This window comes from Macadamia integrifolia, chromosome 8 (genome assembly GCF_013358625.1).
Source record: "Macadamia integrifolia cultivar HAES 741 chromosome 8, SCU_Mint_v3, whole genome shotgun sequence".
Lineage (NCBI taxonomy): Eukaryota > Viridiplantae > Streptophyta > Magnoliopsida > Proteales > Proteaceae > Macadamia > Macadamia integrifolia.
Genome location: NC_056564.1, coordinates 16383236 through 16409343, shown reverse-complemented (window position 1 = coordinate 16409343; position 26108 = coordinate 16383236). Strand labels below are relative to the sequence as shown.

The window sequence follows — 26108 nt, the reverse complement described above, 5'->3', positions numbered from 1 at the left end:
TTGACTCAGAAATTCAATTCTTTGTTGAGTTAAGAAAATGCCTCAGCATCAATAAATGTTGTCCCTCCTCAGGCTCTGAAAATACCTGATCTACAAAACTTGCACAAAATTTGAAAGTACTCTCCCATACAACTTCTTTGACATCACCATATGCCAAGAACTTGCAGGATCCATGAATAGCATCATAGAACAAAGATAGACCAGTATACCCACTATGTTATGAAAATCATCCACCTGTGCAGCATATCAGTCTTCTAATCAAGTACCCCAGCAGACTGGAAAAGGCTAAATGACAAGGACTTTTGCTCTTTGCTCAGCTGAGTAAACCACTTTCTTATAATATCAGAATGACTAGACTGATGTGCAACAGGAGAAAGCAGTTGCTCATTCTGAACAAGTACTGCAAAGTCTTGAGAAAGCAAGCCTATCAAAGAATTTACTATGGCCAATTGAGTAGGAAACCCCCAATTTCTGGTGGCAGACTGATTCAAAAAATCAGATAAACTGCACTTCAAGTCTTCAATTCCCATCTTTTGATATCCACTTGAATCGAGTCCAAGCCTGAAACATAAACAATTAAAGTTAAATAAATTTCAGCAAGGGGATAAAGGCAAAACATAAAGGCCTTTTAAAAATCAACCTGAACATATGATAGAGAATCCACGATCATACAAGGAAAAGAAAAAGTTAAAAAGATAATCGGGACAGTAAATTTTAAAGATGTTGGTTCTTCTTCTCTATAGCTAAAGGTTCTTAATGCCTTTACATTGTCACCACTGACCACCTTAGGCCTCAACAACCTCGTCACAGCTCCAAACAACTATGCTGTACATATGGCGGTCCTATAGAATATTCTTTTAAGTTTAAATGAAATGTACAATATTCAAAACAAGGAAATGTAAACTTTTGGGAGTCAAAATTTCCTCCTCATTTACCACTGAAAGTAAGCAATTCCTCCATTTCATTTTACGTCAAAGCAAATAAAGCCTATAAACGTTCTCTCTCCATCTTTCGTCGTCTTGAGCCTTCAACCAATAGAACGTTATAAAAATCTTGTAAAGCAGGCAGTGATAGAGATCAGACAGCTTCTGTGTCGAACAATTCATCCTCCTAAAGGCATATATAAAATACAAGAGCCATTCCCCACCTGAAAGCTAATTATTGACAGATCTCAAAGGGATTTCAATGGTGTTTTCGGTACAGAAACTCCATGTATATCCGTAACCCTTATTGAATACCTCAACGTTCTTACTTCCGAGACCCTGCCTGATATTGCTGGTGACCTGCCATCTGGCCTTCAAAGCAGAAGGATCAAGCCTTGTGAATCAATTTACTCAAACACATTGACATGGTCAATGAACCAAGTAACCAGATAGCTGAACCACAAACCTAGCTGGCTGGATCATAGCCATCCAGTAAGTTAACATTATATATGTATGTCATAGTACTCAGCTAAACTAAAGGGTCATGTTTTTTTAAGTCTTTTTTCTTTTTCTTTTGTTACCATTAAAAAACATGTCTGATAACCACTTAAAAATTGAAAGATGATTTCAAATTTCAAGAAGTCAATCCCTAGCCCGCCCTTGGACTATCTTTAGTGTAAGCCCAACCTAGCCCAACCCAGCCCGCCCTTGGACTAGAATTTTAGAACCTGCACCATAGTTTTTTTGATTGACTGAAACAAAATATTTACAAAGAAGAACAGAGACTGGGAACAACCAGTGCCCACCCTATCAAGAACATACATATCCTGTAAATACCGCTAGCTTAAATGCCATAACAACCTGCTCCATGGTTGTTATGGCATTTAGACAACCAAAGGCACCTAGACACCAATGTGTCACCTTGGCAACTATGAAGTGAACCACATAATCAGTGCCCGTTCAACATGAGCCAGGCTCGACCCAAGGCCCAAAACAGAGAGAGAGAGAGAGAGAGAGAGAGAGATGAAAGGAAGAGAGGAAGGGGAGAGTAGGACAGAGTGTTTGGTATTGGAAGGGGACAATGAGAACAAGGGAAGATGACTCTTCCTTTTAAAGCTTCAAGGACGGAAATGCCATTAGCCCTTACATTTGAGCATGTGCTAAAATCATTAACTTACGAGTTTAGCATAAAAACAATAAACCGCTTTCTTTTTTTGTTTCCAAAAATGAGCCAAAATCTGTAGAAGAAAATTAATTTTTCTAAGCTGTTTTCCAGAACAACTGTGTTATCAAATGTGTTTTTCATAGGGAAAACGTTTTCTTGCTTTGAAGAACCCAAAAAATATATATTTCATCACATTACCAAACAGGGCTTAAGCCTTTTCCTAACTACATAGGACTACATAGGACTGGCTACATGGATCCAGTTTTAAAGGCATGTTTACATATTTTGACATAGTGCCAGAAACCTAAATGCAACTGTAAATCAACACAGCACTTGGAAAAGGACCACCACCACAGTGGGGTTATTATTTACTTTTTCTGAAGATTTATCAACATAAATAAAGCCTTATAAGACAGCTCTGTCTGGCCTGATTGACCAGGTGGTTGAACTGGTACCCTGCAACGTGGCCTCATTTACAGATGGATCATATTGATAGGTGGACCAGGTTTCAGAACATTGGTTATTCTCAGTTTTTGAAAATTCATTAGATATCTAAGTAGGGATTGCAACACACAGCTTTACATGTCAAGGTTTCCAATACTCAACCACCCTAAATCCCAACTACATGGGATCAGATATATTTCTCAAGGCGTCACCTAGGGACCTCCTAGGAATCTAGGCACTTTTCTGGGTCCATGGCGTCAGTTCTTTTTGTTGACACTTCATAAATATACGTTGATTTACATTTATTGCTTTGTTTTTCAATAAATATGATTTACATATATGATATGTCCTATACTTTATTTATTATATGTTGATTTTCTCATATTGATATGACTTCTATGTTGCATATAGGGATATTATATAAAATTATCACTACTATATTACATATAGTCATAAAATGCACACTTTGGACACCTAAGAAATGCTAAGGCAGGTGTCTTGTCCCCTAGGTGCCCCTCCAATGCCTTGGATCACTCGTGACAAACTATGCATGTTTCACCATTCAGCTCTATTTAAAATCAAGCTTTCAAATCTGATTTCTAATTTCAGATTTAAAGCACTGAGATTTCAAGGTTTTTACATCTCAATTCACATGATTGAAATCTGGAGTCAGAAATTGTACTAAGAATTCTGTTTTTTGTTAGGAAACTAGAACTTTAGTAGTTCCATGTCTAAAACTAGATTTAATAGCCACTTATGACCTTTCACTTATTCCAAAACCTAATTTTCTCATTATCCTGAATAGTAATGCTTCTAGTAGGTCTGATTACCCATGGGTTTGTGATTGTCCTGCATCATTCAGATGATAACATAATTCATCATCAAAAGTTCTGAGATTCTTTTCCTTCTGCGTCCCTAGAACCAATAGCAAAAGCAGAAGAAAATACATCTCATCAGATATTAGGTTAGGCTCTTTTTTTTTTTCTTTTTTTTTTTAAGTGGGGGGATGGGCAAAGATAAAGGATCATTAATTAACAAATATGCTAGTATTTCCGTTCTTATAAAATAATTCCAGAAAGGAAGTAAATGCAGAGACAGATAATTATGCTGAGAGTCTGTGTTTTTGCATTTATTAGGTATTTAAGTGATAACCTGCCAGGTCCAAGTAAAATCATAAATCTGAACAATTATGTAATAAAAAATACAGATTCGGAAAGAAGCAGAAGGCGTTAAAAAGGAATAAGCGAGTTAGAAATCCCAAAAGGAAATGGGTTGAGCCATGGAGAAAGATGTGAAGACCAAAGCTTTAACATAGTGCAGAACTTGCCATCAACTAGGAATAACAAATATGGTGCCCATACCCAAAGTTACTAAAAGTACAAACATGGCCTGACACTTGAAGTGATACATATCAAGTTAAAATGTAAACATTAAACTCTGTCGAAATTTTTTCTGTTAATACAACAATTCCTTCAAAGATAATTATAATCTATAATCAGCAGAAACCTTAAAATCTACAATAGACATAACTGAGATGTTCAAGGGTGCAAAAAGAATCAAAACAAAGTTTACCTCCCCAGTTGACCTAGCAGGACAATAATAGCAGCCAAAAGTTTCTCTGGAATGCCTGATTCCAACATTTCCAAAAGCCCAGGAATAATACTTCTACGTGTCCACTCCCAATTCTGAGCTCAAACATAAGAGGAAAAGGAAAAGTCAAAGCATTCCTCAATACATTCCAACTACCTTTGTAAAACACAATTTAGAAGAAAACAACGAATTGTATCAAAGCATTTCAGAAGGAAAGAAAACAAAAGCACAAACAGAATGAAAGATGGCTTGAATTAAACAACCGAACAATGAACCCAGGTGTAGTACCCATACCATGCTGCATGCAACAAGTTCCACTAATGCTAGAATGTCACTGAAGCTACACAAGCTACCATTGACAACAGAACTAGATTGAGAAGTAGCATCGATTAGGAGCTTGGATAAACGAGAGGAACCATTACAGTCCATATCACGGATATCTTCATCTGGTTGGGAAAAACTTTCAACAGCTGTCTCCAAGCAGGGAAAGATTGTGTGGCTAGATGAACTAGAAGATCCAATCATATTATGTTGTTTGATCCCAAAATCAGCATAATTCTGAATCCTTTGCAGTAGCAATAATAAAACTTCATCCATAGAAACAGCACCATCAGAAAATGGGCATTTGAGACATCGGGAAAACCAAGGGCAATTGTTACTTTTACAAGGGGCATTAGAAACAGTCATTTTACCAAATGATTCCTTTCCTCCCTCAAGATGTGAAACAATAGACTTAATGACAGTCATAATCAGATCATATTTGCTCAATGTAAAATATTTTTCTCCACAAAGGTAGGCAAACACATGAAGCACTCTCAGAATCAAAGAGGAACCAAATTTGCACATCCGGAGAATGTTGTATGATGCATCACAAATGAAACTAACATAGTCAACCGCACGACATATAGAGGCTAATATAATGCTTCCAACCATCAACTGATGAATAGTGGCAAGTTGGGGAGAAAGATATGTAGTCATGCCATTCAAAACGAAGATTCTGCACCCAGAACCACATGGAACATCACCAGACACCAAAACTCTTCCATCAATAAGGAAATCCTCAATAATGCCAAGGAGGGCATCCAACTCAAATAATTCTGAAAATGTGCGCCTACTCTCCACATCATCCATCACTGCTAGAAGAGAATGTTAATCTGTTAACTATATAATTAAACAAAAAATGACCCTACTGAAGCCATGTGGACAATGAATGATAAGAACTCCTTAAAGTGATTAAGCAATGATATGATAAATGAGCAAACCTGTTTTTATGTGTGCCAAAAAAGATTCTGAACATGAGAAAGAGTCTCCAGTAGAGGAGCTTCCAGCTTTCACCGAATCAACTACAGAAAAGTTGAAAAGCAACAATGTAAAGAAGACACAAGCCTTCTCCCTAGAGCAATAACCAGAAACAAAAAAGTTAACTCAAACAATCCATCATATTGTCAGTCATAAAAGGGTCTCATTAACAAAAATACAACAAAAAATGCAAAATGAAAATGAAAATGAAAACAAAAGCCACAGAGTCGGTAAGCGATAAATGGTAATCAAGTCTCAGGCTAGATGGCTAATTAAGTCCAAAAGTTACAGACTACCTTGACATCATGGTTTAAAGTATCAGTCTGTGTCATATCGTATTGGCCGGTCAATATCGATTTTATATAGGTTTTTTTTAAAAGTGAACTGTATCCTTACGTATTGATAAGTATCATCTGATACACACCGATTTGTACCGATACTTAAAATACGTATCTACAAAACCTATTTCACTTTCGAAACAGAACCTATTCTTCTCACTGGCGGTATTTAAGTTCCCAAAATTTGAAGCACAACCATGGTTTTAGGTATCGGTATTGGATTGGCCGAATAGTATCGATATCAGCTGAGACCGATCCGGGATCAGATATCGGTATCAGAACATGGGTAAAATCATTAAAAAAAAAACCTACTTTTAATGAAAAGCAAGGGTAAAATTGACCGATCTGACAGATATAGGTCGATCCGTGATGATATCGTATCGATATCGGCCAAGACCAATACCGATACCGATACCGACAACTAAATCCAGCACAATTGCACAATCGATCTCCTTTTCATTTCTTAGATTTGGAGCTTTAAATCATTCATAGAAAACTATTCAAGATCTACAATCAAACTGATGTCTAGAGGATTGAAGCATTTAAATCATCCATTGAAGCAAACATAACGCAAGACAAGTAAGTTGAAAAAACTCAAATTTCTTTTAAAAAATATATGTTTTACTTCTATTTTTTTGCCGTGTTTGAGTAGATTTAGGTAAAAGAAACTAAAACATTGCATCTTAATGCATCAATTTTTTCATAGATTTAAAAATTTCTCCGAAATTTGAAAAGGGTTCAAGTTGGAAAAAATGTATTTCCTCGCAAAAAAACAATTGATATTGAGTTGGGACATTGATATATATATATATATATATTGTATATTAGTATATGTAAGATACCTCATCCTTTATAACAATTTCAATCAAATTCACTTGTCTCTTTACACATTGTTCTCCATTTTAGTGTTTATATGTGATACATGTTACATATTGTTTATTTATAGTGTTTCTTGCTCCAAAAGTATATTTCTATACATATCTTGGCCATTCACATGCGAATCTTGTGTATCTCCGATACAATACGACACTTCTCTTAAGATAACACCTTCAATACGATACCCGATACCAATAATTCACACCTTGCATGCTTGACATGAATATTTTAACCCATGTTCTGCTATCCTACAGTGTTTAGAATCATATCAACTATGCAATAGGGACTTTTTTTCTTTTTTTTTTTTTTTGCCTAAAAGTCAGCAAAGTATATATTAAGATAATTAAAAAAACAAAGAGAATGGAACAAGAGTAACATTCTAGGAATCCCTAGTAAAATGCCAATCATAGCTAACCTAGGAAATGATGTAGATTCCCATCATGGGCTACAATACCATAGGAGGAAGAAGCAGCCATTGAACCAGCCTTTGGGCTGAGTTTGAACCACTCCTATGCTGGCCCATAACCCTTTATTTTCCCTGTTTTAGTAGTTGATTACACTTTCTAGGAAGTCCCTAGTAGCTGCTATTTTATTTCTTAAATTAGAAGATAGAGATAGTTTCTATTTTGCATTAGTTTCTAATTTGAGTTAAGCTTCTATTTTTGTAATTTCAAACCTCTATATATAGAGAGGCTAATGTAGACATAAAGGGGAATTGAATTAATGAAAGTTTGTTGCAGCTATTGCTTGCTCCCTATCCTGAGAAAGGAAAACAAACAGCTGAGATAACTATGGGTGAGATACTCAGGCTGAGATAGCCATTCCAAATTTCCAACCCACATTTATCTTACTTAATATCTTCTTTTCTTTTCTTTTCTTTTTTTTTTTCTAATTTCTGTTATTTCTTGCTGTGAGAGGAGTGTTTGTGAGATAAACTAAACTTATTTGAAGACTTAACAAGGATCGAAACCTGTAGAAGATCAGTTCCGCACCTCAAAGTATATTACAGCCTTTTTAGGGTTTCAAAATTCAAATCGGCAGGGCCTTTTTCTCCTCTTCTGTCCAGCATCTACGAAATACCTTTGGAGGGTTCAAAGGTCACCTCAAGGGACCACTCGACCAGGGTTTCAGCCCCTGCTGCCCAGCCAAAACCGAACAGCAGGTTTTCTCCCCATGCTGGCCGAAACCCAGATTCGTCTAGAAAAGTGTTAGCTTCTGTTAGGATCTGTTGCTGAGTTGTTACATGCTGCTGTGAGTGATTTTTCTGAGTTATTTCTAGATAGTTCTAGACAACTTTGGTCACCCTAACTTCTCTGCTGAGGTTATCTTTCTCTGGTTCTATTTTCAGGTTTCTGTAAAGACTGGTTTGAGAATTCAGAATTACTTTGTTGGGGTTGTCAAATATAGGGAGTTTGTTTACCTAGTGCAAACCTACTTCTACGTTAGGAAATCTCTCCACCTTCATCATGGCCATCAGCAGAGAGACCTGGTAGCCCAACAAAGAAACCAAAACATGCTTAGATAAACCTACACTGGGGTCTACCCATGGCCATCCCACCTTATATCTTCAATAACTTCTGTTGGCGGAGTAGACCAAAATTGCAACAGGGACTTAACATAATCTAACACAGACACAGTTACTTCAGAAAGCCTAAAATGCAGATATAACCTTACAGTTAATTTCATAAACCATGAGATTCTGCCATTGTGATAGGCAAGAATGACAGCAATCCTCTTGGATATTTTCTCATCTTATGAGACACATTCATCAATAGATCTCAATGGCTGAAGTCTCTTTTCATTGGATACCAGGTTAGCTAAAGCCTCTGCCAATGAGTTGCTAAACAAGGGATTGTGAGGCTCCATCCATAGTTATTAAGGCGTCGCCAAGGCGCTAGTAAGGCGACGCCAAGGCGCTGAGGCGGTGCTGGGAGCATAAGGCAGTGCATCGCATTATTGGCTGCACATAAGTCGGTCAGTTTATGCCTTTTTTACTATTTTACCACTGATTCCATATAGATTTCATTGATTGTCTATATGGGGAAGTTTACATATGAGAAGCATGGGATCAAGGGTATTTAAATAGAAAACCTCAAAAAAAAATTAAATTAAATTAAATTTACATTACGTTAAAAGGGATTTTGTTCCGGCAGTGACGAGACTCCACCAGCGACGATGAGAGTCCTCTGGCAAAATTCCTCAGACTAAGGCAGGAACGTTTGATGTATTTATTAATTTTTTTCATCTTCTTTATTCTGCTTCATTCTATTGTTTCTACCTGCTGTATTTTCTTCTTCTTTCTCTTGATCTCTTCTATTTCCCTGTTTTTTTTTCTTACTGCAGCTGGAAGTGCGGAACTGCAGTGCGAGAGAATTTTTTTTCCTTTTTCCTCTCCCTTCTACGGTTCTACCTTCTTTCTTTTTCCTTTTTTTTTTTTTTTTTCCTCCCTCTGTTGCAGCGTTTATTCTGCTTTCTTTTCCTATCCCAATCCCCCTTCTATCTTCTCCCTTCTTCTTCACTGCAACCTGCAGCTCTCTCTCTCTTTTTCTTTTTCTTTTTTGGATGAATATGCAGCTCCTTGGTTCTGGTTTGATGTTCTTGGCTGCTGGTTGTCAATATTGATTGTGTATTGTAGCCTGGGTATTATTCTTTTGATTATCAAGTATTGCTTTTTGTGACTGGTAGCTTTCTGATTTATTCTTTATGAGATGACACTGCTGGATATAGTATTATGGCTTATTCTGCAGCTCTCTTTTTTTTATAGATGAATATTTAGCTCCTTGGTTCTGGTAATCTGGTTTGATGTTCTTGGCTACTGGTTGTCAATATTGATTGTGTAATTATATATTTATATTATATGCTATGATGATGATTGATGAAGACGAACTTAGTTTATTCCCTTTATTGATTTGTTTTGTTATGAATATCTTGCATTAGCATGAAGTATGAACATTTAATCTTTATTTAGCATGAGTAGTATTATATAATTTTTAATATGTCATTAGAGCCAAATAGAATGGTTACGTAAAAAATAAAATACCTTAACGCTTTATTCAATAAGGCGACGCCTTGTGCCTGCCCTATCGCCAAAGCGCAACTTTGTGAGGTGATTATTGATTTATTTTGATGACCTCTGTCGGGCCTTTTTTTTATTTTTATTATCATGTGTTTCTTCTTGTTGTCTAGATGTGGAGCTTCACCCCCTTTTTGTTGTAATCTTATCTTCTTTCACATCAATATAATTTGTAGCTTACAAGAAAGAGGGGTAGGGGGGAAGGTGTAACAGTTTATGTCAGTGCAGACAGTCGGTAAGGCCACTCTTGCATATTCAGGCCTAGAGCAAGAATTCCATCAGTATTGACTTGATGTAAAACAAGTGAAACTAAGGATCGCTTCCATGAAGGACTATGGACATATTTGGGGAAGGTGAGTCAGCCAGATTAATTTGTTACATACAGCAGGTTGAGATGGGTGGTATAGCATCCCATCTCTTGAGTCAGATTAAGGCACTGGCTTCTTCCATTAACTAACTTATTCAAATGGAAGCCTACATCCACAAAGAGGATGATCTCACCAACAGGGAAGTGGTTAGACCCTGTCATTGTGATGCGGATCTGTGTTCCAAATCTGGAATCGAACGCTTATGGGCCCACTTGGACACTCAATAAGTCAATTGCAATAACCAATGGCAAATGCTTAATTAAAATAGAGCCTCAAGTAGATGGCAGAACTGTAAATAAACTCAAGTTTCCAATGAAGGTGGAACATCTGTAAATAAATAGAAACTTATAAAAGAGTAGCAGTTTTGTAATTAAATTGAAGTTGCAAAGGTGAGTGGCACTTTTGTAAATAATCAGAAGTTCCTAATGTTTAAATGGGTTGGTTAAAAAGTGTGGGCAGGAGGGGGAATTTGATTTATTGTTTAGGGTCAAGTTTGGAACTAAAGGTAATTAAAGGACAAAGAAGTATAAAGGGGCTTTTGAGGCGTATAGTAGGAAAACCAAAATAAAAGAGCTTTAAACACGAATTGGGATTGTCTTCAACCTCACGATACTTGCAGGAAAAAAAAAACAGCGGTAAAGGAAAGCTCACACTGAGGAGATCTTCTAATTTCACCGACTCAGCCCAAGATTTCAGGCGAGGCATCACCAAGGGATGTTCTAATGATTCTAGTAAGGCTAATCGCAGACATCAACAGCACAAGGGGAATTTGATTCCTGAAATCAGACCTGGCGCATGATACAGAATCAGATCTGAACCTGGTTTTGATTCTCTCAATAGGAGCTTCAACATGGGCCAAGCTTCTAGGGTTTCAGTCGTCTTTTGGTAGAGAACAACCATACAAAATTTCAGGAAGGAAGGAATAGGAACGAAGGAGATCGACTCGTTTTTTTCCGTGGCAGTGCCACTGGTTGCAGGATGTAACAGTAAATAACAATAAGAAAGAATGAGGAGAAGAAGAAGAAGAAGAAGAAGAAGAAGAAGAAGAAGAAGATCAAAGGAGGAAGGGATATGCAAACCTCTTTGCAACCATGGTTTCAAGCCAAAAGCCTCAATCAAATTTCAATTCTCAAAACTCTGAAATCTTCACCGTGTTACATGACTAGATAAAGGAAATCAACGCATAACATTGGAAACTAATTAAAATGGAAACTAACATAAATTAGCAACTGAAATAAAAATTTTGAATCTCCCAACTAACTTGACCACACCATACACTAACAAATAAGAAACAAATCAAAGTACTAAATTAATCCCATATCTCCCCATGCCCAACTGCATCAAGTTGTCAGCATTCTGGCTCCTTGTAGCTGTGGTTTATGCTTTTTTACTCTGCAACCCCCCCCCCAACCATCAAATTTTCATTCGATTTTTTATTTCCTAGAAAAGGGCACATGAATAGTCATAGAAATTGTATACAAGAATTATTGAAGAACAAGAGTTGACAAATGAATCAGGCTCTGCCAGGAATATCATAAGGATAGCAATATCGTGGTTCATTAGACATTGATAAAGAGAGAATGCAAATAGGGAAGAAGATTAACCATGAGATATGGCAGATTAAGCAATGTGAAACCTAACCAAAAACACAGAGGTATGAAGAAAGAAAAGCAAGAGAGAAGAAGATTAGAACACACCTGTCTCATAGTAATCAAAACTCAAAGACGAAGTAAAGGAAGGAGACAATCAGCCAAACCAGAAACTTACCAGCCACGATGCTTAACAGCAATTTTTTTAAAACTAAGAAGTCGATACCCATTCAATTAATTAGTCCATTGTGGGGGCTTCGTATATGACTCCCTATCAAAACCTGAAACTGACTACTATTCAAACTCAATTTGGACTCAAGTCACTATAGTATCAGCTATATGTAGCATAGTGGTCAAGGCGACGCCTATGCGTCCAAGTGGTTTGCCTAGGGCCTAGGCGACAATCGCCTTGTTGCACTGCATGTCGCCTTGCGTTTTTACACTTATTTATGCCAAATATCATTTAAGTAAATATTTTTAATATCTGTTATTTCATTTACTTAAGATATTATTCATAAATAAGCAAATACCCCCTATTTGAATCCAATAAAAATAGTTTAAAAATAAAATTCCAAAAGGATAAAAGTCAACCCCCCCCCAGTCCAAAAACAAAAATTGGATTTTGGTTACAGGGGCGATTTTCAACTTTTAAATGCTGGGGTTTTTCTCAATTATGAAAATTTTATAAATTCTATCATGTTAAAACATTGTTAAAAACCAAAAGTCCAGTAAAATAATCTTTTGTGTTGATATCCATAAAATTATTTTCATTCAGGCGATTTTAACAGCATTCGCGCACTTAAAATTAAGTTTGACCAAAGCATAACTTTGTCATTACAAGTTTACAACTCAGACTTAAATAATATTAGACTTGTTAGAAAATTGGTTTTATGTTATAACTAATACAAAAAGTCTCATGAAAAAATATTTGACCAATCAAACTTACTATAGAACAAGAGCATTTATCTAAATGTTGATTTTTTATAACTTAACTTTAATTTTTTTATGATTTAATATGGCTAATTGTTGATTTTTAATGATTTGATGTTGCTTAACCTTTATTTTTTATGACACAAGGTATATATAGCTTACTAAATAATGTTAGAAAATAGAGAAAATAAAAAATAACATTTCGTCGCCTTGTTCGCCTTAAGGCAGGCGCCTTCTCGCCTAAGCGATTAGACAACCCTTCACTGTCTTGGTTCGCCTTGGCGCCGTGACAACTATGGTATGTAGTCTCCTAACACCAACACTAAGACTGAAATTAGACTTCAATAACTATCTAGCCACTAAAGACCTCAATTATAATAAATTTATGTTTACAAAAATAAACCCCCCAAACTAATATATTCAATACCCAAAACTAGCACTGCTGGAATCAATGGGCCAATTTTAAGTCTGATTTTCCCGCCTGGGCTTCCAAAATGGATGGTACTTATTGAGCCTGGCCCCTGCAACTGCATCAACTTAAGACCAAAATCAAGGCCCACCTTCGCTGAATCTGAACCTGACACAGCCAACACTGCATAAGATGAAGGTCCTGAACTTATAACACCAGCACCACCTATTAGTGACAAGGTGGGTATCATTTAGCCTAAAACAATGCTACCCCCAATTGGCACGTATAGCGTGGTGTTCAACAAGGCTGAACTCCAAAAATTAAAATCCCATCAAACCATTGCACCAAGGTCTGCCCCTCTAAGAAATAAAGGGCGTACCCAGTGCACGCCCGAAACTGCGGGTGTGAGAGGGTCATAATGTACACAGCCTTACCCCGGCCCCCCAAACTTTGTGGAGAGGCTGCTTACGATAAACCCATCAAACGAAGCTTGCAAATATTCCCACAATCACAACCAGCAACCCAATGTCCATTACTTATAAAGAGCATTTCATCATAGTTTTCACAATGACTAGGCAACCAAGGCGTTGGAGGAGCGCCTAGGCGACAAGGCACCCACCTAGGTGTCACCTAAGCACTCTAGGCATGCAGTATATGACTAAATGTAATATAGCAATTATAATTTCATAAATTATGCATATATGCAACAAATAAGACAATTTCAATCCAATATGATATAATTATGCTAGTATTGACCTAATATGAGGAAACCAACATACAATAAACGAAGTATAAGAATATTCATCAAAAAACAAAACAAAGCATAAATCAATACAAATTCGTGAAGTGTCAACAAGGCCTGTTGTCGCCCTGGACCCAAGAAAGCGCCTGGACACCTAGGCGGTGCCTAGGTTACACCTTGACAACTATGCATTCCATCCTTGTTATCCCGTATCGCAGTTAAATGACACTTCCTCCTTGGTTCCATTATTACATCTGGTTATGGTTACACAGATAGAAAAGGAGACTAATTTTTTTAAGCTTTGCTGATCAAATGTGAAAATTAAAAGCCTAAATGTGTGTGTTTTTTTTTTTTAAAGCTTTGTAGATAATGTGAAAATGTAAAAATTAACATTATCTTAACCACATAAAGATGTTCATGGTTGGTAGTAGTAACCAGTAATGAGGAATTTGGAAAGAAAGTTGATAAATGTAAAGGAAACATGAAAGTGGTCAATATCAAGGATATAGCCAAATAATGTGATGCAGCAGCCATTCAATGACTCAAAAAGGTGGATACAATTTGGAAGCCTAGGCCCAATAGAGGGTTTAATAGGACTTAATAAGTGTTGGCTTAGTTGTTATATAATTTGGGCCATTAATGGGTCATCTTTGTCATAAGCCTCATTTATAAGCCTATAATTGTGGGTTTTAGCTGTAAATGAAGTTATGGCGGGGGGTATCTTTGTCCTTATTTTTTAAATTTACTTAAATCATCAGGTCCAGTTGTAGGCTTGTAGCCTAGTAAGTTGTATATCCTAGTAAGTCTCTTATTTGTTTCTAATTTCGTATATGTTTAGCACTTTAGAAGTGAAACTAGAAAGCAAAGACTCTTTGTACTGTAACCATGATTTTACAGATTCGATGAATTAAGGTTTGGTTATGCTTAAGGATTTGGCATCCAGTCTACCCTTGAACAGAATTGAGCCCTCAATCGCCAACACCCTGGCTGATCACAGAAACCTGTTTTATATTAACCACGTGGTAGAATAGGACCTAGAGACCATTTGACTAGGGTTTAAGGGTGTTAAGTTTCTAGTTTAACTGTTCTTCAATTTCTCTTAAGAATCTTGATTCTGACTTTCCAGGATTTCCAGATTTCTTTGTTTTGTTCTGCTGCCCTTCCCCTATTTTCTAAATTCCTAATTTAGGGTGTACAAAAGTGCATAGCACCAAAGCACACACAGATGGATCAGGGGTTCATACCATGTTACAAGATCTTGGAAAAAATCTTGGTTTCGCCAGCCACCAAGTCAAAACCAACATCGAAACAGAAATACTACATGGTTAAGACCGAAATTGCGGCATTTAGCCAAAATTTTGGTCTGATATTTCACTTCAGATTTTTGCTCCAGACGAAACATTACAAGCCACTTACTTCAAAAACCTTAACTCGATCAGACTGGATCAAAATTTCGACCTAGTTTCATCTATTAGCTTCAACCCCCCTCCCCCTCCCCCTCCCCCCAACCCACCCCCCCCCCAAAAAAAAAAATCTCCTGTTTACTCTCTTTTGACTAAACCTTACCCAAACAAGCTTGGAGGAAAACTTGACTCAGCAATCAACAACAATGTAGTGATCATGACTCATGATCCAGCCCAGCACTCAGTTCAATACAAAGAGTCTAGGACTCTAGGATGGGCAAAAGGTGAGTCATCCACTTGTATTGTATTATTGTTTACTCTGATATATGAGACTCTTTGTAATAATTACTAACAAACCATGTATGATGTCTGACTTATGAAATGGTTTATAATTTGGTGCCTTTTTCTTATTGCTTATTTAAGTTGTTATACTTGAATTATATGTGTTATAGTACTAAGGCTATGTTAGGTTGCCAAGAAATGAAAACAAAACAAAAAAGTTTAAAAAATTTTTGAATTTGAGAAAGAGAGAGAGAGAGACACACACACACAAACCAGTCATTGCACCATCATGATTTTTTTTCCATCATAAAGCAATGATTGACTTATGTGTCTATCTCTCTCCTCAAATTATATTTTTTAAAACTTCTTCTTTTCTGTTCTTTTCTTAAATCTTAGTAACCCAACATAGCTTAAAGATTGTGTGGAATAGCCCAGGGTAGAGATTGTATACAACGTAGACTACCAACCTAAGGTCCAAAGTCAAACTATCATTTTGGGTGTGACTTTTAAAACTAATGTTTTCATTATGTTTAGAAGGCCTAAAATAAGCTGTCCTACAAGTTTCAATACCTAACATGGCCATATGGCCCCCGAAACCCAACCCTGAAGCTTCCTGGAAAAATATACATGGTTTTGGCCGAAATCTATCTCAATTTCAGGCCTGACCGAAACCATGCCCACAACCAAAACCTTGAACCATGATTCATACCTAGACAAGTGTCTCACATTCAGAGGAGAGAGTGTGCTGCAAATGGGCACTAGTCCTAGCATTTGTTAAATTTTGAATGACCTAGCATCAGCCAATGTCATTCAAATTCAAGCCCGAACTGCTTCATGGGCCAACCTAACAACCACTGGAAGCTCCTCAACTAATATGGCCTAAAACAAACATCATTATGTTTAAATTGCTTTAGGCATCTAATATACACAATTTCTTCGATTTCTTCACATTTCAGAAGGTTTTTTCAACTAATCAAATAAAGAGAAAACAGACAGCAGGTGACCATCCCAAGTTCATTTGGCCTAGTCCATCTCTTAGGTGGAATTGTTGAAGATGGGTCCTCATTTTCTGAACATGAAACATCGAAATCTCAACAAATCTCAGACCAGTCCACTGGCAATGCAGCCCCGATAATTAAGGAAATGCAATGACATAAAAATAGAAGTAATTTATTTTGAAAACCCCCTTGAAAATCCCTAGACAAATCAAATATATATTGTGAAAATTTACCAAGTTGCATAAAAAAAAATAACCACTTACTCAGGTAGAAGATCTTCCATAACAACAGCAAGCAGAATTTTCTGCACCATCCAATCTTTCTGAGAAACCATGGACAAGCGGGCTGCACAAGTTTCTGTAGAATGGAAGATTCTAGAAATGCTGCTTTCATCCTTAGTACTTGAAAACACTACATAGCATTTGGAGACCCTCTCGTTTATATGGCCCACATTGCTTGCACTAGGAATTTCAGTCCCCTCAGTTTCCGGTACAGGTATTTGTTTTGCCACCTCCATGTCAACTACGGATTCTCCAATCTGGCGGCCACCAGTCTTTGCAGCACATACAGCAGCATGAAAACTATTTCCATCATCAACCAGCTCTTTAAATGATTTGACAGGAGAATTGACCCTATGCCAATTGGAATCATCTTCCACATTAGCAACATTAGAGGTGCAAAATGGCACCAAACCGTTTTTTCCATTTCCCAAACCAACAAAATTTCGGTTTATCAAAAACTGAGAGTCAGTCAATTCAGATGCTCCAAGGATGTGGCTATCAATTTCAGGCAAAGTTGGTGACAGGGGCCTTTCCATTGCTTCCATATACCGCTCCTCATCAACAGCATCATCCAATTCAAGCAACTTCATACAATCCCTGATTGCCATGTTCTCAAACCAAGTCTCATCTCCACAATTTCTCATAACAGCATCAACTGTATTGTCCCCACATGGACAAGTTAAACAACCAACAGGTGAGGCAGCTTGGGTGCAGACAACTGCATCTACACCGCCTTCATTTCCCCGCTTGTCTGTCTTCTTTTGATTGACATCTTCAACACAGAGCTGCGGATAGAGTTGTTGTTCCTGAGACACTGACCTTCTCTTGCCAGAATTGCGGTCCTTGGCATATAAATTATCTACTGATTTAGCAACCAGAGGTCTTCCATTTTCCAAGGCAAGTGACTTCCCAACAGTTTGAGAACAAATTGGTGCAGGCACATCATTTTTATGGTTTAGCATACCATGCAGAGATGGGGGCTTTTCTTTCATCTGAAGAGACAATTTTTTATCATTGGCATAAAAATATTCGGTGGAATCAACTGCCCCCTGGATCCTTCTCTTCTTCCTGCTACTAGGCACTTCGGTAACAACTTTGGTATTGATATCACTTTCACAGTTCAAAGAAGGACTTTCCACCTTTTCATGATCAAGACTAAGGCCATTATTTTCAGCCACTTCACCAAGATTTTCTTTATCCCTTATTTGGATTATATCTCTATATAATCTGTGCGTGTTCACTCGCTGTTCCAGATTCTCCTCTGCCAACTTTGCTGATGTTGTTACAGGAAAACCACCTCTTCCCTGTGAGTCCAACTGTCTATCAGAAAAAGATGCAGTAGTGGAATGTACGGCAGAGTTCTGTGATGTGTTTCTGACAGAACATCCAACCATAAACTCCGATTCAGAACTAATACCTGAGATTGGTTTAGTACAGCCTCCTTCAGAATTCAGACACCATAGCCCATCACATTCTAGCATTGGCCCAAGCGGGTCATTCTCACTCTGATGATACAAGTCACAAGGCCTTATAACTGACATTTTTCTCTTCAAGTTTATGTTCTGCAGATCAAAAAGGTTGTCAATCTGCAAAGAAAATGTAACAATGAATTCAGTAAATAAACCATAACTAATATATCAAAAATGCTTTCTCAAAACAGCTTAAAATAATTTCGTGATGAAGTAAAGAAAGAGACAAGTATAAGTATAATGACTGCATGGGAAAAAAGAACTGAGCACACAGCACTGTACGGTTGATAATGATTGCTTCCAATTTCGTAAATCCAGCATGGAGGGGCTATCAATGTTACCACAACCCATAATATTACAATATTCCATATAAACAACAATTTACATTGTTTGCAGCAACTGGGTCTTTCTTTTTCCACTTTTTCTAGTGGAATTACCGCATGATAAGTAACTCATGCATCCAAATTTGATAAATCCAGCATGCAAAGAAAATTCATATTCGCCATCCAGTGCATAACCTTCCATACAAACCAGAAGTCAAATTATTTGCGGAAACTAATTCTTTCATTTCCAAGAAAGGAACATTCTGATAATGCCATATAGAGAAGCTATGTATTGGGCAGTTAAGAAATTTCATATAGAGAAGTTATGTGTAGCTGAAATGAGGATGTTAAGATGGATGTGCGGGAAATTAGGAAGGATAAAGCAAGGAATGAACATATTAGAACTGATTTAGGAGTTTCACCGATTAACGACAAGCTCTGAGAATGCCGATTGAGGTGGCATGGCCATATACAAAGGAGGCCTGAGGAGTGACCTGATTCAGATTGACAGAGCCAAGAAAGCTAGGGGAAGGCCTAAAATGAGCATAGGCAAAGTGGTGACTAATGACATGCAAAATCTCAGTCGTGTCCCAAATATGAATATGGATAGAGCGTATTGGTGGGCAAGGATCCATGCTGCTGACCCACGTAGTGCTTCTCCTAACGTGTGTGGTTGTGCCTCTTTCCTCTTACTCTGATCGTTCATCCTTTCATTTCTCTCCTCCCCCAACTCTATGTGGACTTTTTTCCTATTTCACTGCCTTCTTTATTGGATTCACGAAGCCGACTCCATTAAGTTGGGATAAGGCTGAGTTTGTTGTTGAACAATCTGATAATGCCTACTTTCATTATCTTGATCACATAGTCAGTATCGCAGACGTAACGGATAAAAAGTGAAAAAGTTCATTTGCCCCCTAAAACTATAAATTTATCCACCATACCACCCTCAAGTATGCTTTTTACACCCTATCCAAGCAAAGAAAGTGAGTTAAAAATTCTGCAAGCGAAAGAATGACATTTACTCGTCTAACTCATTATACATTTTCAGAACTTTCATTTCCAGTTCAATTTTATACTGTTTTTCCAGATAAATGAAATACCTATTTGTAATTAATTTACTACTAGGTGACTAGGATAATCTTTGTGCTAATGAAATTTGTCACCACATAATGTGATATAATAATTAATTTTACTTGAAATAACTTGGATCCATGTATGAATGAATTTAGAAGGTAAAGCGCCTTCTTCTCACTTCTCAGATACTGATATCATATAAATATCAGACCTTAACATATGGTTTTAATTTAAATCACTGTAGAGGAATGATTCAAATGGTAAAAGCGGGAAAGTAGATTACTTAGCTTGTTTATGCAGATTAATTACCAAAATAGGCTTGTTTTAATAGAAATAAGCTTAGGGTTGGGCTCCATACATGTTGTGATGGAGAACCTTTAGGGAAGAAAGGGAAATTCTGAGTAGGAAGGGGAAGGAGGGGAATCACACACTTCACTGGTGCACAAACTCAACATCTTCATTCAATAATCAAAATCACTCTAAGTCTTCAATCGATTACAACCAATATATAGGAAAATAGGAACATAAAATTAGAAACTTAACTGAATTGGAAACTAGCCTAAACTAGGGGCCCGTTTGATAACGTTTCTGTCGTTTCTGTTTCAAGAAACGGCAGAAACATAAATTTCCGTTTCTCGAAACAGAAATGGAATTGAAGGTGTTTGATAAGTCATGTTTTCAGAAGTCGATAGTAACCAATGAAAGAATGGCCACAAGTCGTTTCCAGAAACGACGAAACAAGTTGAACTTGTTTCGCCTAGGTCGTTTCTTGAACCATAAATAAGTAAAAATTTCTATTCCTATTTCTGAAAATAGGTGAAACGAAACAGTTTTATCAAACGTTTTTTACTCCGTTTCTGCTGTTTCTGGAAACAGAAACGGCAGAAACGAGTTTCTTGAAACGTTATCAAACAGGCCCTAGGAAACAACTATAAAAAGGAAACCAAAGCAAGGAAATAAATCCTACTCCTACGTTCAAGTTTGGAAAATAAAAGCATGAAATAAAATACTAAGTAAACTACTAATTTTATTTCCAACCCTTGTTGGACCAAAAGCCCGGGCTGGACCGGTTCTTCGTGGCTCTTGGCTTCCAAAGCCGGTCATGCTGGTCCAACTAGGTAAGGGCAGCCGTATTTGCATCATGTTGGGCCTTTGATCCCATGTGTTTTGAGTGTAATAGACCACTTTCATAGGTCTAAAAGGGGGGTTTAAGATTGAATACGAGATTACTAGTTAGTTTCCATTTTCATTAGTTTCCTTTTTAGTTGGGCTTGATTTGAGTTATATTTGTTTCTTTAGAAGTCAAGTTATTAATTGAGTCAAGTCATTAGTAGTTAGTTTCCTTTTTCAACTAGTTTCTAATTTCAGTTAGTTTCTAATTTCAGTTTTTAGTAACTATTGTATTAGGACAATATTTGGTTTCCTTTTCGAAGAACCTTCTATTTTGTAATTCCCTCCCCCATTAACATTATAAATAAAGAAGAGAAGGCTCCTAAAAGCCCAAAACAATTTTGACAAAATACATGGTTGTTGCTGCTGCTTTCCCTGCAAGAGAACTTCCTTGTGTCTGATCAAGGTATTGGGTTTGGTGTTTGATCCAAGCGACTCCTTACAGCGAGAAGTCCAGGAGGCCTCTCAATTTTTATTATTTGTCTCAACAATTTCAAGTGCTCTTCTCAGAGATCTACTGCTGTTACAATCAGGTATTTTATTGTTTAAAGTTTTCTGCCCAGAATTCTCTGTAGAAGTACCATCGGCCCTGTCTGCTGTAGCTGCTAGAAGTGTCTGTTAAGGCTGAAATTATGATCGATTGTTCTCCTATTCCCCACTAAGGATCGATCCATATCTGGGCTGATTCTGTGCAGCCATTAAAAAGATATTCAAAATCTCTCATATTTTGTCTTGTACTGATTTTTTTTTTTCAGAACAGAACCAGAATCGATTGCTTTGGTTTGTCCTATTCTGCTTCTGTGGTTCCTGCTGTTGATTTGGGACTGTTACCTCATTTTATTGCTGCTGGTTTTATTTATTTGATCAACTAATATCTGACCTAAGTGATATTGAGTACTGAGATCGAATGATCTATTGAGTACTGAGATCGATTGATCTGGGTTGATTCCTGCTGTGATTTTCAGATTCTGAATCATTAATTACCAATTGTTTGACACTATTTTGAACTGTTATCAGTCCTTGATTTGTCTCTGCCCATCTGGTACTGTTCAGTCATAGAAATTACTGGGTTTTTTCTGAGATCGATAGCTGCTGTTTGCTTTGTTGTGTTGGTCTGATTTAATTGGTTATCTTAGTCGAAATCTGGTTGTTCTTTGGTTTATAAGTTCCTGCAGTTTTGGGACTGGTTTGATTGTCAAATCCATTCCTACATTACTTGTCATACCCAACCCAAGTTTACTCACCACCTAAAGATTAGGCAGGAGCTGAAAGCCTGAGATAGCTGGGTCCCACAATGAGTTCATGCAAGTCTGGAAGATTTCTTCCAAAAAAAAATTAAAAGAAAAAAAGGTAATTTGAATGTAAGTTTGGAAGACTTATTTAAAAGTACAAGTGTACAACAAGATTTTTGGTTGCATCAACTGTTTTTTTTTTCTTTTTTTGTGTTTGTGTGCGTGTGCGTGTGCGTGTGCGTGTGCGTGTGCGTGTGCGTGTGCGTGTGCGTGGATTCCTATCATTAACAATGTTGAACAGTCAAAACGGGGAAATTTTTTCAATACAACTTGAGATTGTTATCTAGGAACATTTAGAACGGGGAAGAGGTCTTCTATGTGCAAGACATATCCTTGCCCCAGGTTCCAGATTAATTAGCACTCTAAACTTAGTGGGCATGTTGCCAAGACTATACCTTCGACAAGAGTCATAAACTTCAGCCATATACATACCACATGGCAATCTACATATTAATATTAGTCAAAATTTGGAAAAATGAAAATAGGTCCAAGACTTGACCGACATATGATTAAGTTTAGGTACAAAAGTTGACAAATGGCCAATCCACATGATTCTCTATCAATCCAAGAGAAGAAATGGCCGAATCATCCTTGAACAGTTTAACGGTTGAAATACAAGAGGGGGAAAAAGTCCAATCTGTGTTGAGCTGGTTGAGATGGGCCATGAAACTCGACACAACACTAATGCAGAGGTGCCTTGGCTATCTTACAGTAGGATTGACCATCAGTCTCCTATACAAGGAGAAAAATATGGGGATAACCTGTGCAGAAAAATGCCCCTATAGAAAAAGCTTTGGCCATAAGAATAACTAAGGAAGTAATATTGCTTATATAAATACAGGATAAAGACGAAAATTTGTCCTAACACATAAAGAGCAACTCATATCTAATAATAGTCCGATTAGTACAAGAATTTTGATATCTTTTGGAATCTACAGCATAGCACAATGTCTAGAGAGATTTAAATTTTCCTTCTAATATAAGTGGCAAAATATGCAAGTTTGTATATTCTTGCTACAAAAGTTGCAAATTGCAAAATAGATGCAAAGTATGCACAACCCCCCATGTCATTAAAGAAGAGTGTTCCAGTACTTGTTATGCAGCAGTCTCAGCAACCATGCCTCCTAGGAAAATCAAAAAGCCACAAAGAGAACAACAAAGTGGATAAAAAAAAAAAGTTATTTTTCCTCTTTTTGTTTGTGAAAGCTTAAAAAAAAGGTTCCTCCGAATACAACACGGAAAGAAAACTATAATGCTTCCCAGCAAATGAACAATATCATAACTAAGATCAACCATGCAAGAAAAGTATTCGAGTAAAAAGAGGATACCAATCTTTTCTGTGCAATTTATACCTTATGATGTTTCCAATGGAACCATAGTTTTCACGGAGGCTAGGAGACCCAAGGCATCGGCAGGGCACCTAGGCGGCCTCTAGGCACCCTAGGCACCCTAGGCATGCAGTAAAGGGCTTACCATGCGCACGGCTCTCGCATGTGCGAGGTCCCGGGGGGGTGAGAACTACGCAGCCTTACCACGAGAATGCCAAGAGGCTGTATATAACTATATATAATAACCAATGATAATTGTATATAATTATGCTTGTATACAACATAGAAGCAATATCAATGCAATTCGATATAATTATGCTAGTAATGACCTAATATGATAAAACTAACATATAACAAACAAAGCATACAAGGCATAATTATATAAAACAAAAACAAAAAACAAGAAAAACAATAAACATAAATCAACGTAAACTCCTGAAGTGTCACTCAACAAGGCATGTTGTCGCCTTGGACCCAAGAAAGAGCCTGAATGCCTAGGCACCACCTAGGCAACACCTTGACAAATATGAAAGGAACAAAAATCGTCTAATTTCTGACAAGTATTCCCAAGTCCAGATAAATAGCTCAATATAAGTTTTCAAGTAGAGTCAGGTTACCAACCTTTGCTGTACCATCTATACCTTCATTGCTGTGACAGAGAAAGCCATCTAGCATGTTCAACCGATGAGACATTTGGAAGAATTCCTGCTTTAAACAGCAGATCTCTTGCTGTAGCATATTGTTCCGCAATTTTTCAACACTAGCCACTCTTTTAGCAAGTTTTACTTGCATTTTTTTCAGCTTCAACTCTTTTTCTAAAAGCTTCATGTTTGCCATTTTAGCATCACCGTTATTATTCAATGACACAGTAGGTAAATGTTCCACGTTTTTACCTGAAATGATTTCCTGAATCTCCCTCTGTAATGCCCCATTCCTTTCCATTTCCACCTCTAGTTTCTGAGCCAAAACATCAGCACGATTTTTCTCATCAATTGCTTTCTTCCTCTCCGCTTCAGCACTTTTTCTGTGCTTTTCTGCCTTTGCCATCTCTGAATCTGCATGTTTCTTTGTTCTTTTCAACTTCTGCTTCTCAGCCTCAATTCTTAGGTTTGTTTCCTCTTCCTCTGCTAGCAAATTTAATCTTGTTTCATCAGCTTCATTCCTTGCTGCTTCCAATTGAAGCCTATACTCCTCAGCCTTATTCCTTTCAGTATCAGCAATTTTCTTTTGTTCCTCAAACTTCTTCTTTTCAGCTTTAACCAAATTCCATGCCTCTGCAGCTTTTTTCTTCTCCTTTTCAGCCCTCTTCCTCTCTGATTCCACACTCTTTTCCTCTTTTCCGAGAAGATCCTTTAGCCGACTAAGCTCTGACTCACCTTCTGCAACACGGGTTTGCAGTACTGCCACTTCTTTTGTTTTCTTCCTCTCCTCCACAACCTTCTTCCGCTCTGTTTGAACCTGTTTTTTCTCTTTCTCCAGAAGCTCCCTGAGCCGATTCATTTCTGCCTCACCCTCTAAAACTTGATTTTGAAGCAGATTCACTTGGTCATCTTGTTCAATTCTTGAACCAGCTGTTTTTCGTAATAAAGAGATCTCTGACTTCAGTTCAGAAAGCTCATTCCCCAAACCTACTCTAGCAGCAGACTCCTCCAATTTGGCTGCTACCTCTGTTTCCAGCCGTGCCCGCCCTTCCTCATTTTCTGCAAAGCATACACCACCATAAACAATCTAACAAAGCACCGTCCACTATATGGTTTTTTTTTTTTTCTTGGTTTTTTTTTTTTTTTTTTTTTTTGTTGGGGGGGGGGGGGGGGGATAATTACGAAATTACTTGTTCAAGATCAGTTCAAAGTAACTTATATTGAAACATTCCTCCACATACTCGCTTTATTTCAATATAAATTAAAAATGTTTCTGGCTTAAATCCTTTAAGTAATGAAGAACATAATCGAAATGCCCAAAATTTACAAAAAGAAAACTTTATGAATCTTAAAGGATCCCAAAAAGAAGGAAAAAAAACTGTAATTCGATATATGAGATTGCATTGCCCTACCTTTTCTGAGATTGGCATTCGCGGTCTGCAACTTGGTGATTTCACGCTCGAGAAGCTTCACAGCTTGCCGAAGAGCATTCCTCTTCTCTTCCAACTTCGAATAGTTCGCTTTCAACTGTTATAGAAACAACAATAAGTAAATAAATCATAAGATTATAACCCAAAAAATAATTAATTAAATAATCAAAATCAAAGGCATAAATCTCTGAGACAGAATAAGCACCACTGCACAGCAGGATTTCTCCTTCTCAATCTCTACGACAACATCCGCCGCCATTGCTGCGAGTAAACAAAGAAAAAAAAAAAGATTTAGGATTAGGGTTTCTATAGTTCCAAAGAAGTCGATGAGGAGATCATGTAAGATTACGGGGGAGAGTGAGAGAGAGAGAGAGAGAGAGAGAGAGAGAGAGAGAGATTGAGAGAGAACAAAGGTTAAACGTAACATACAGTTGAGAAGAAATGGGGTTTGCTATCTCATCAGCTCCACTGGGTTTAGTGCTTGCGAGAAGTGTTCGCCATTAACGAAGAAGGGTACGAAGCTCTGAATCTATTCAAACTCGAGGCGGTATGAAGTGCCGAAAGCCTGTGTTACTGTCGACCACACGTGCGAGCGAGAGATGCAGAGGTTTTAGACTTTAGTTAGGGTTTTACGAAAATTGTTACTGAAAGAGAAAGCATACCGGGCTTGA

General features: G+C 37.3%; 1 protein-coding gene across 1 annotated transcript; it reads right to left on the bottom strand.

The window, feature by feature from the left end:
- Positions 1-26108, bottom strand: LOC122085648. The gene is made up of 9 exons (XM_042654140.1): positions 25867-26108; positions 25643-25698; positions 25420-25534; positions 23988-25066; positions 16693-18296; positions 5385-5515; positions 4417-5255; positions 4105-4217; positions 1-561 (listed from the first exon to the last, which is right to left on the bottom strand). Exons 2-9 carry the CDS (start codon positions 25694-25696, stop codon positions 255-257), a joined length of 4242 nt encoding a protein of 1413 aa, XP_042510074.1. The 5' UTR covers positions 25697-25698; positions 25867-26108; the 3' UTR covers positions 1-254.

What these genes read in the sequence shown, in the direction of transcription:
- LOC122085648 (XM_042654140.1), bottom strand. Translation starts at nt 25,696, where the DNA reads ATGGCGGCGGATGTTGTCGTAGAGATTGAGAAGGAGAAATCCTGCTGT. An exon ending in ATGGAAGATCTTCTACCTGA is followed by an intron (nt 5,516 to 16,692) that starts GTAAGTGGTTAT and finishes TTATTGCTCTAG; the next exon opens with GGAGAAGGCTTGTGTCTTCT. An exon ending in TTTGGCACACATAAAAACAG is followed by an intron (nt 5,256 to 5,384) that starts GTTTGCTCATTT and finishes CTCTTCTAGCAG; the next exon opens with TGATGGATGATGTGGAGAGT.